At 39.0% G+C, this 12,186-nt stretch overlaps 1 protein-coding gene across 9 annotated transcripts in view; it reads right to left on the reverse strand.

The window, feature by feature from the left end:
* The window catches only part of LOC131593026 (kinesin-like protein KIF21A), an 86,348-nt gene that overhangs the window by 53,792 nt on the left and 20,370 nt on the right, over positions 1-12,186 (reverse strand). For all 9 annotated transcript variants that reach the window (XM_058865182.1, XM_058865181.1, XM_058865186.1 and 6 more), the window contains exons 2-3: positions 4,046-4,268; positions 2,630-2,812 (exon numbers count right to left, since the gene is read on the reverse strand). In XM_058865182.1, coding sequence (XP_058721165.1) covers positions 2,630-2,812; positions 4,046-4,268 — 406 coding nt within the window. The remainder of the gene's footprint in view (positions 1-2,629; positions 2,813-4,045; positions 4,269-12,186) is intronic.

A 12,186-nucleotide genomic window follows, 5' to 3' on the forward strand; every position in this document is an offset into this window, starting at 1 on the left:
AAAATTCTTTGGTGGGACCAGGGAAAAGGAGGAATTTGGTGCCAGCAGAACAAGAGTGATTTCTGTGGCAGGCACCTGCTGTCTTCAGATTTAACCTTGGGCTTTTCTTTTGTGGATTCAGTTGGCTGCACCCTGCTCCAAACACTTCCAATTTACTCCATTTGCGCTCACTGCCATTACACCTTCCCTCATCTCCTCTCTCACACCTTCATAAGTCTATGGCTCTCATTTAGATAAATTCTTCCTGCCCAGGAAGGAATTTGACATATAATAACAATTTTTGTGCAAGCTGCTTCTTAAAGACATCAAGCATCAGTCCAAAAATACTATGGCATGGTTTCTTGAGCAAGGCTTTTGTACTCCACAAGAATGTTCTGAGTCATGCAGTGTTTACATCCAGTTGAAGATATCGCAGGGAAAAAACCCAGACAACCCACCCAGAAAAAATGCTATCCCACCTGAAATCTCATGGCTCCAGTCTCTGCCTGTGTACACTGGAACATGTTAAGTCTCTTTAATTTAGTTATACTAATTCGTGTCACTAAAGCTCAGTCCAAACTAATTCAATTCCTGATCAAAACCCCTAGGAAGCAGTCAAAGAAGCACCACAACAGATCTGTATTCACACAAGGTACTTTCTCATAACACTGAAAGTAAGTGACTTTCTCCTCTCAAAAGCAAAAAGCCATCCCTGAGAAGAAAAAGCTCAGCATTTGTGAATGTGATGCTTTTAATCCTTTACATATTAAAAAAAGGAATTATTTAATTATTAGGCAGATATATTCTATGTAGGAAACTTCATGTTCTGAATGTTTTACCTTTACAATAAACTGATACCAAAATTTAGAGCAGATACTGGTAATGCACCTGCAATTGGGTGGAATTGTATACGCCTGTCTTTTGAAATAGCAGGAAAGCAAGGAGTTAAGGGAAGCAGACTGCAGTCAACTAAAAGGCAAGAAAGTAGCAAACAGAAGTCACTGTTCCCAATAGTTATCCAGCCGTAAGACTTCAAAGTTATCCCAAAAACACAAACTGGCTTCAGCTTGTTCAACGACTAAATTAATGTTTACGCAATCCAGCTCTAATGGTAGATAGGTTGGGAGGAAGAGGATACTTTTTGATACAGAATAGTGCATAATAGAAACTAATTAGAAAAAGCTCCTTCTGGGAAAGCCTCAGTAAAAGAAAAAAATCTACCAACAAAAAGGACATTTTGTTAAGGGAGAACTTACTATCTACATCATTTAACCTTTCTCTAAATTAGATAAACAAGACAAGTTTCAGTATGCACAGTTCAGCTGAAATACATTGTAATGGCTGCAATTCTTCATACCATTCTCACTGTAACATTTAATCACTGCCCTGTACTTTGGGACTCAGTTACATTTGTAATGTGATGTCAAAAAACACAGTAAATTCAGAAGCCATACTGGTTACTGCTCCTTATTGTGCTTATGTTGCAGCTGTCTAAGCAAGGCTGCAGCTCCCTGGAACACTGGGTAGAGCATTCCCACAGCACATGCTCAAACCAACTCTCTCTAGGCAAATATTAGCCAGAGCAACAAAAAGTTCTGCAGCAACAAACCTAGACCAATACAAAACTAATGCCAGCTTGTTAATCTTTGAAACAGTTATAGAAATCTATGACTAAAGGACTTAGTTTACTTCATCAGTAATAAAACAGCTTTTCTCATGGGTAATATAAAAGTGGGGGTTTCCACTCCCAAAGCAGTTGAAGTTGTACATACCAAAGCAAGCAAAACAAATTTAACACCTACTCTTCCTAAAATTGATTCTGCCTCTCCATGTACCTGAAGTATCAGATTTTGCAGGTTGGTAGTAAATGTAAATACATTACACCCAAATCACTCAATTTAAAAAGCAGTTCCAGAGTTAGGAGACACAGTATAAAACCTAAAAGGCGTAAAGCAACAGCTGCTGCAGGTCAGAAAGATCACAGATATTACGGCCCCTTTACCAGTAACTGTGTCTACAAAAAAACTCAAAGGGAGCAGTTTTGCCACAGTATTGACCAGAGTTGTTTTTTCCCCCTCTGGTCTAAGAAAGAAGGGAACAGTGACACTGAAGCCCAATCCTAAACCAGTGGGAATTTCAGAAATAAGTATTTTCATGCTAGATTTCTTCTTTGGTTAAAGGAAGTCTTCAGAACAGACTTTGAAAGCTAAATAAATCTATGTCAAAGTGACAAAAGCAAGCAAAGCACGTTCACTACTCAAAGCCACAAAGTACAGTAAGGGAGGATTTTTGTGATTTCTTGTTTTAAAGTTTTGTCAAGAATTACTAACAGGCAAGAGCAACAGGCCCTATAAACAGAAAGGGATAAATTATGATGAACGTAACTATTTCTATACTTCAAAATAACATTATGAAGGGAAGTAGTAAAATAATTGAAATAAGATAAAAAGACTTTTCCATAAATTGAAGAGCTGAAGCACATCTCATAAATTTTCCTTTTGAAATCTTTAACATTAATTCAAAACATCTTCAGAGAAAAGAAAATTTTAAAGATGCAACCAGAAAAAATATGCAATTGGTTTTCTAAAAAAAAGAACAACAGCCAAAAATCCCACATAAACTTACGCCCACAAATGTGGATCATATTTACCTCTAAGAACTGTGCATTCACTTTAAAATCTGGAGGTGGAAGTCCTTGTTTAATAGCACCTTGTTTTTTTTCTTCAATACATCTGAAAAGGTGCTTAACAGCACGTGATATAATGCCTTGTTCTTCTTCTGTTATGTTGACATCAAATCCAGTGCCCATGGTGTATGTTTTGCCAGCACCTGTCTAATTTGAAAAAGGAGTAGTCACTACAGCATGTTAATAGTGCCAAATCATCATAGAAATACAGTTTGTGAACACTAGTGCTCACCTCAATCTGCCATCTTTACAATTTTAACACACACAACAACAGGTCACCTTGAAAAATGGATAAACAGCAGAATTTGGACAGACTCTACTGTTTATCCAGAGATCACATACAAGAAGGCAGAGAGCAGTTCAATCTTTCATAACCCTTCCCCTAGAAACCTTCCTAACCAGCTTACATCAGTCTTGAGCTATCGCCACTAGGTCAAAAGATGACTTAATGTTTCCAACCAAGGCTGTTAATTAAAGCACGTATTTTGGAGGTAAAAGCAGCATTTGCAATTCTTTGCTGAAGTAGATAAAATTACTCCCTTAATTAAGATATTTGAATATCTCAGGTATTATATTCCCATTGTCCTCACTTTATACTAAAGAATACAAGCTCTATCTTCACTAGGAAGATAATCTAATTAAATGTGAAGTCCAATAGAAGACAAGGTGGTATAGTGTTTTCACTTAATTACTGGGTCAAGTCTAAGACAAAGATAGGATCACAGCTGAGCATAATCTGCTGAACTGGATCTTCAAACTGCTTTGTTTGACTAGGAATAGACTTCACCTGGCTAACTTGAGATTCAACACCTAACAGTGATGAAATTCAGCATCCAAGACCACATTTTATGCAATCAATTCATAAGGGAATATTCAACAGACAGTAACTCATTCTCTACATTGTGCTCAGCTTCAAGTGTGCCCAGTGTACTAAGAGGGTGTGTTCTCTATGAAAAGTCCTCTGACTTTGGAATCTGATCCCTACATTTTGCCCACAAGCAAACAATGTGGCCTGAAGTTCCCCAGGATTTATTTTTAAAAAGCTCCTATACCCAAAAGTCTCTAAAAATGCAGTGGGTTGAAAAGTTACTCAGGAAAAAACCTCAGTACAATCCACCTCTACAGTTCAAGTGATTAAGTCAATAATTTGTATTGCTGCATTGAGGTGAATTCAGGAATTATATGGACTGATACTATTTTCAACTGCCAGTCTAAATAGAATCTATATAAATTAAATACTCTCCTACAGGGTAACTCATCAAAAATAAACCAGAGATGCTAAAAATCAGATTAATGCGTTCAGAAATTTAAGAGAAAAATCTGTTTCAAAAAATTGTTTATTCCAAAATAAACACTTTAAAATAAAATTGTGACGTTTACCTGGCCATAAGCAAAGACAGTGGCATTATAGCCTTCAAAGCAGCCTTCAATCAGCTTTTCTATGCATTGTACATAGATCTCTTCTTGCTGTGAGTCAATGTTGAAGACATAATCAAAAGTGAAGGCCTTATCTTTTCCCAAGAACACTTGAGGTTCACCAGGTGTGACAGATGTACAGATATGGCATCCTTCAATCTTCTCTTTGGCTAACTGTGGTCTAATTCTGTTTTGGAAGAGATAAAAAGAACTATTAGAAATTCTGATCATCAAAAAGAAGAGGAATATACAATATAAATGAAGGATCTAAGAATTCCTTGATGACTGAAGTCAGAATTTTTCTTCACCACGCCAGAAGGTTTTTGGTTGTCGGAGCCACATAACTGACTGTATCAGAACCCCAGCCATAAAACTGCTCATGCAAATGACACCATCTTTTCTGAAAGTTCACCTACTTCAAGCTGATGACCTGCCTAGAACTCTGAATGTTTCTGTATGTATAATACATATTCATTAATGAAGTCACTTTTATATGTTGTTTCAGACTTGGAAATCAAGCTTTCCAGTTTTATCAAACTTCTGCATGCTTTCATTGAAAAACAGAAATTTTACATTGCTTTTTACAAGCAAGTTAAATGTGAAAAAAATACAGGCTAGCTTAAATAGCAATTTGGGAGGAAGGACTCACCAACACCTAGCTCAGTCAGTTAGAGTGTGGTTAGTGATGCCAAGATTGTGGGTTCAGTTCCTGTATGGGCCATTCACTCAAGAGTTGGACTTGAAGATCTTTATGTGTCCCTACTAACTCAGAATATTCTGTGATACCATCTTAAATGAAAGCCTCTTTGCTGTGAGAGCAATGACAGCAAGGAAAAGGCTCACATTTCTTTTTTCCTTTTGTCAGGAAAGGAACTTGGTACAGCCAGAACAATTCTGTGAAATGTTTGGTTTCACTGAAGAAGTATACCTTCAGACAACAGGAGAACAACATTTAATAAGTTCTAAAGGCAAGAGTGTCTCTTTCCTCATTATTTCCCCTCTAAGGCAAATTTTAGCTCTTATTTCAGTTTGTTCAGTTTCTTATTGTACAAAATAACTTGTAGAATACAGCTCGATAGAGCTTCTCATACTCTATCATTTTAGTAATTCCTCTGCACTCAACACTCTTGCAGCCTCAAACTTTAATTCATGTACTGGCCTCACAACTAATAATGACTGCAGAAGCTTGTGATTCAGTTGGTTTAATGATTAACTATCAAGAAGAAAAACTCTGGCCCACTTAACACACTGTTCTAGCTGTAAGTAACTAATAATTTTTTTACAAAGCTACCTTTTTTAAAAAACTATTTCCGAGTTTCCAAAGGAGCACCAAAAAAACAACCCAAACCAAATCCAAACAAACACCAAAATATGTGCAGTGTGCAGCTTAAAAGATGTGACAAGGAAGGCTAACAAGAATGCTAAAAAAGCAGCAGTACAGCTACATACAAACAGAATAATGGAATAATTTATATAGATCCTCCAATTATATAAAGCTTCAGTGTGGCTACTTTCAGTTACACAGTGTCCAAGATCTGCATGCACAGAGTATACTTAAGGCATGAATTCATCTCATATTCCATGCTTTTAGGGCCACATGCACATTAATGCTCTGTTTAGAGCAGCTGTGCTGCCTTGAAGCAAATTCCCCAGCATCTTCAGATATCATGTTGGTTTGGATCACAGAGCAGTTTCAGTGTGCACAATTTACACCCCCTTCAGAGGAAACTAAGCCAAAATGCTCAACTCCAAACACACAAAACTTGTTCCAAAATCTAATGGGAGCATAAAGGCCCAAAGCTACCTGCTGATCTACTGTGACTGTGCCAACACCTGCTGATACAGAGAGAGCTTGTCTCCAACAACTCAGTGGACTGCTGCAGACTAATTATGTACACATTAGATGAAGTAAGAAATATCCTGCTTGGAAAAAAAAATACAAAAAAAAAAAAAATCTCATAGACAATGATGTATCTACTTTTTATTGCAGATTCTGAACTTTCCATCCTCCAGGGATATGCATTGCTGTCCAGAGTATTTTTCAGATTTTTTATTCTGAGGGTTTCATTATATCCCACACGTGACACTAGAGATTAACCTAAATTTATCTGTAAGGTCTTCTGCACATTAATTCCAGCATGGAAACTTCATTAATGATCAGGAGGTACCACCCTTTTCAGCTTACCCTCTAGTGTAAAGTGAAAATTAACTAAACCTTTGAAAAATATCATTAAAGAAAAGATTATATGATGTGCAAAAGAGGCATAAATATTCTATAACTAGTATTTGCATTTAAGGACACAAAGTGTGTAATATAGGTCACATTTTCTCTCTAACAACATCATAAGGAATTTTGAAATAAGAATGCTAAAAGTAATATAGGATTTACATAACTCCTTCAATAACAACCAACTTGATCCACTTGTACCTGTGTCGACTAAACACAGAATCAGATAAATACATACAGAAGCTTGTAATACATTTACTTCCTTCTAAATTAAGGAAATTTTGGTAATAAAAAAGCTTTTATTTCTGGGTAGGGAAAGTCTTCAAAGAAAAGTTAATCATATGCCTTTTCTAAAAGCATTGTACACAGCTGGAAGGTTGAGCAAATAAAACACCGCAGCTTGCTGTCTAAAACAATATTTAGAAAATGCCTACTCAGTAAGTTATTCTGCTGCCTCCTTCTACTGTCATGAAGTCAGTCAGAGGGCAAGCTCCTTTTTCAGACTAAGCACTCTTATTCTTTCACTAATCCAGTGCATACAGTACAGAGGCCATCAACTGTCCTTACAAAAATGAACTCTGAGGGTTTGTAAAGATCCACAGGTGTGTCTCATAGATCTCTAGAAATCTAGATGGAAAATACATTTTCAACATCAAGCAAGCTCTTTTAGTGCATCCCAAAACCACAACTTATCCCCAGTTCCAAAAAGCTTTTAACATCCACTTGCAGAATGAAGTTGACAATTTTTTTAAAAAAGTTTTTCTTTATATGTTTTTATTCTACACTTGAAATAAAATTCATTTTCTACACTAATGAACTGATGCAATTATGACAGGTGCCGAATAAATTTCTCCTTTCTACTACTAAGTAAAGGCTGAGTGACCATGAAAAGGAACAGCATGCCTAAAATATCAATGATTTGCATGATAATTATTATAGTGATGATAGGACTGTAAAGTGAGCAGTTTCGATGTCGCCCGGCAGAGACTTCCCACGAGAATCCTCGCAAACAGGTCGTGCCCAGCAGCACCTCCCAGAGCTGTGCTGCACACAAAGCCCGTACACAGCAGCCCAGCACAACCACCCACAGCAAGACACCACAGCAGAGGCCAGCTGAGCTGAGAGGTGTCTGTGTCACTGCTAGCAGCTTCTTACCCGCTCAGTCACTTCTCTTGGGCTGTAACACAACATTCAGGGACCCAGCAGCAATGATGGTGTCCTTCCTCCCTAACTTTCCCTAAATCTGAAGGCAGTGTTAGGAGAAAAAGCAGCATTTCACCAGCACTTATGCAACACAAAGGAAAAACAAAGCAAAACCTGCCACAACAGGGAAGCTTCATGCCAAAGACAGACTCCCTTCTCATTCTGTCACTGGTCTTCCACAATGTCCCAACCTGCTACAGAGCTGAGAGGTAGCAGAGACAGATCACAACTGCATCCAGTTTGAATGACATCTTCTCCCAAAAGAGATGTGCAGACAAGAAGCCTTCATCACCTGGTCTCCTCAAGGGATACTTCATGCTCTGAAATCTATACAGCTCTCTTGGTGAATTTGCCATAAGGCTAATGTGATGCCCCCAATGGGTAAGCAAGAAATTCCTCCCCTTCAACCTGATTTCTGGCCACTTACAGTGTGAGTGCATCACCCAAACCTCAAGATTCAGTCTTACTCTTTGCACTGAATCCAGTGTGGTCTGGCAAACCGAAGACCTTGTGCAAGTCAGATTCTGCTCCAGCACCGCCTATAGGAACATGTCCTCCTTCTCCATCCCACACACAAATTGGGAAAGTGATTTTTTCCTTTCTGCTTACAGCCAAACATTTTCCACACTCACATCTTAATGTGGTCACTTCTGTCAGCAAAGCAGGCAGTGCCCGCAATCTAAAAATGTGGAAGAGTTCATTCTGGTCATCTCTCCTTGCCCAGCCTGGTCTGGCAGCCTGCCACTGAGATTTTTCTTCACAACCAATTTGACTTCAGCCATTTTGTCTTCTACATGGCCCCACCCCACCTGTTTTTCAGGCTACTCTTTAATTGCAGACAATCGTGTGTTTTCCACCCATTTCCAATCACATCTCCTTAGATGAGGCAACTTCCCAAACAACATTTTGCTTTACATCCTTCCCTCTCCTCCTCTCCAAAGCATGAACACACCCAATTCTTGTTTACGTGTACTTCACAGCACCTCCAGGCCACACACATGAAACTTAATCCCCTAAATCTCTCCTGCCTCAGCACACTGGGACAAGTTGTCAAATTAGGGAGTGCTAAACCAGCCAGCAGTTGCACAGTAATGCATTGTATTGTACTGGAACTAATCCCTCAGAAGAACAGGGGCACAAGGTCTCTGCTAAAATTATTGTCGGCTAGAACAGGCTCAGATAATACAGTTCAGGGACTACAGTCATCACCAGGCCAGTACCCTGTGTTCTGCAAGACATCAGACTTTACATCAGACAGCATCAGACAGAATTGATTCCTGTTTAAACTAGATAATATCATAATATCTCTTTGAAGAGCATCCTAAGTTTACTTCTAAGGTTAAAAAATTGTCCTAGTGATCTAAATATATATTATTTACACAAATAAGTACACGCATATATCAGGATGTATATAGACATACACACACATCCCTTTTCAGATACTAAACAGTTTCACCTCAGCCTGTTTATTTAAAAACCTCTCCATTATTTAATTTTACCCTAGCAGTCTCTAACCATCTATAATCACGTCACCCCTTAATCTCATTTCATATACTAAACAAGACCACTGATTTTTTAAATGTGCATCTCCATGAGAAGAACTGTAAACTCTAACAAAGGGTAATAATCAGTGTTTACCATATACCTTCTCAGCACCTCTACAGAATAGCAATAAACACACAAGAACTTCTAAGAGCAATCTAAAAAGGGCTAAGAATCAAATTATTCTTGTTTTACAGAAAGCAAAGCAGAAAAAAATAATCATAGATTAATCTTTCAGACTGCAATGACTATCTATGAGCGGTGCATCAGAAAGCAAAGATTACTCTGAAGCCTCATGTAAAGTTCTTTTTTATTAAAAAGGCTCTGTGGGGAAAGGGCTGTTTTCACCTTGCTCAGAAAAGCATAAATTCAAACCACGTGCTATGCTGAGCAGGAAACAAGTTAACCTGTAAACCCAAGGCTCTCCAATACTTCTCTTACTACGCTAAGCCTATTACATTTCACACAATTAAGTTTCACATGTGGTTATATGAAATATTAAATCCAGAAACACCTAATAAAATACTTAGTGAAGCATCAGAGGCAATATGAACTGGAAAACAGACAAAAACTGCCCAAACCCAGAAGAAAACAGCTTCCAACTCTTACTTCAGCATCAGAATTCTCTCATCTTACTACTCCCTTAAATTTACACTCATCAAATCACTCCCATTAAAGTCCCTTCAGAGCAAGCAGGGAGTAAAGAAAGCTAAACAGGTTTCAATTCAAAGACACCTGATACTTAAGCTTGCATAAACTTTTCAGTATTTTTGCTTGCACACACTGGAATCTTGCTCTGTGATTAGCAACACTTGCAAATGAGACCACAACTACAATGTCTGAATGCACTCATCTGAACTGCACCTCTCAACGAGCTTTAATGATACAATAAGATCTGGCATATGGGAAACTCCAGCTTTATCTCCTGTTAACACAGCATAAAGGGTGAAGGAACCAATCTTTAAGCTCAAACCAGCAGCCACCACCTACAGAGAGTTTCTGAACAGTGACATCACTAATGGTGTAGCTCCACATTAACAGCGTCAATCACCAGTATTACACCTACCAGAATCAAGATGGAAAAATGGACATGCAGTTACAGACATACAAACTACAGTGAGCACACGAGACAGGGCTCAGCAGCTGAGCCACCCAGCACATGGCAAATCTTTCCCCTGATCAGCTCCCACACCAGGAACCCCGTGCCAGGGCCCAGGCACACAGCAGTCACCTGGCCAGGGCAAGGAGCACTTCCTTGCTGCGACTGCAACTCCACTGCTCTTATGTCACATTTGGGCACTGCTCCCATCCATCTTTCTCTAAAGCCGCCCCAGCCTAGGCTGAGCCCAGTGCTGGCAGCAGGAGTGCCCAGAGCCCACAGAGGACAGGCACAGCCCAGGTGTTACTCAGACTAAATTTACACCTCCCAGCAAGCGCAAGTGAGGCGGATGTTTTGCACATGTACTAACACTTACTTACTCGATATACCTGAAAACTTCTTGGTGTGTTAAGGCATTTTGATACTAGTTGACCATACCAGAGAATAAAACTTCCTGAAACAGTCTTGGATATCAAAAAGAAATACAATGGCAAAAGCTTAAGCAAAATCTACGCAGTCCAGATTTTACTCTGAAGTCCTATTAAGATAGTGATGAAAAGGTATTAGCATCCCTTCAAAACATGTGTAGCCATTAAATATGACCATTAAGGCTTAACTTAAAACTTTCAGCAAAATCAGACACTAAATTACCAAATGGGCTCTGAGGTATTACATTTTCAATCACTAATTTACTGCAATGCAAACAACAAAAAAAATTCTGTTCAAAAGCACACGCAGAAAATATTTTGTTCCAGTGCTGCAGACTGTCACTTCCAGTTTGCATTTAATAAGAAAGCAACAAATGGTAAACTAGAATGAAATTAAATTGAGGAAATATACCACTGCCAAAATTAGATTTGTCCAGTTCTCCCATACGCTCAAACTCTACCTCCTCAATTTTTTTTTTTTTAATTTTTTATTTTTACCCACAAATTTAATTTCATGAAACAATTACCCTTTTCAGTAGCTTGGGTCTGGTCAGCTCCCACACCCATTAGCTGCTCATGCTGGAGATGACATTGGCAGTGCCAGGCTGAGGCAGCTCCACAGGCTGCTGCTCTGCCCTGGCTCCTGAAGAGCTGCTCAATAGCTGCATCTCCGGGCAGCCGCCAGGGCCAGGACACAGTTTAGCAGTGTGATTTCTGATTATTCTTGTGCAATTCTGTAACAGCCTAGCAGGCTGTGCAACACAGATGGCATCCTCAGGCTGGCAGGCACAGCCCCACACTTTTGCTAATAAAAGAAAATGCAGAGGGGAGACACCCAGGCCTGCTCTCACATAATTCCTACTGCTCTGCAGGCTTCCTTCCCCACACCACCCCCACACATTCTCTAGAAGATCTAGAAGACCTCCAACATCTTTCTTGATAACATGAATAAATGTGTTCACACAAACCTTCTTCATGTGGTTTTATTGTGAACTAATTTACTCTCCAGTGACCAAAGAAATCCACAACTTTTGAGAAAAAAATTGACTTTTGAGAGAGAAAGCAGGGACAACTGTATTGCCAGGTTTGTACTGGCCTGGGTTATTTCTAGTTCAAGACAAGGTCATCTCTGATGGAAAAGCTGCACTACCATGCCTGCCAAGCACAGGACTGGCACCTCCAGATCCAAGTGCAGTTTGACTAGAACTAAACAGAAGTGCTTTTTCCTAAGACAAACAGATTTTTTTTTTAATTGTTCTACTGTGCTACTTGTTTTGGTTTTCTTAACATGTATTTTTATATGTGTCACCCCTCTCAGAAAGGTAGAAGAGAGATAACAACACAGTATCTTGGATAAAATGAGAACTAAGCAAATGCAGCTAAGCATAACTTACGAACTAAGACTTGAAGTATTTATGGTTTATGAGCAAGAAATAAAAGAAGGAGATTGACCTTCCTAAAAGTAAAACTCTAAATTAATTTCATACCATACAGGAATGCAGGCACACCTGTATCAAGCAATGAAGTGGCAGAATAGAGACCTCGGTCCCAGCAATCGGGGGGGGGGGGGGGGGGGGTCAAACATGCTTCAGTGCTGAAAGGGTCA

Source organism: Poecile atricapillus, chromosome Z (genome assembly GCF_030490865.1).
Source record: "Poecile atricapillus isolate bPoeAtr1 chromosome Z, bPoeAtr1.hap1, whole genome shotgun sequence".
NCBI classification, from domain to species: domain Eukaryota; kingdom Metazoa; phylum Chordata; class Aves; order Passeriformes; family Paridae; genus Poecile; species Poecile atricapillus.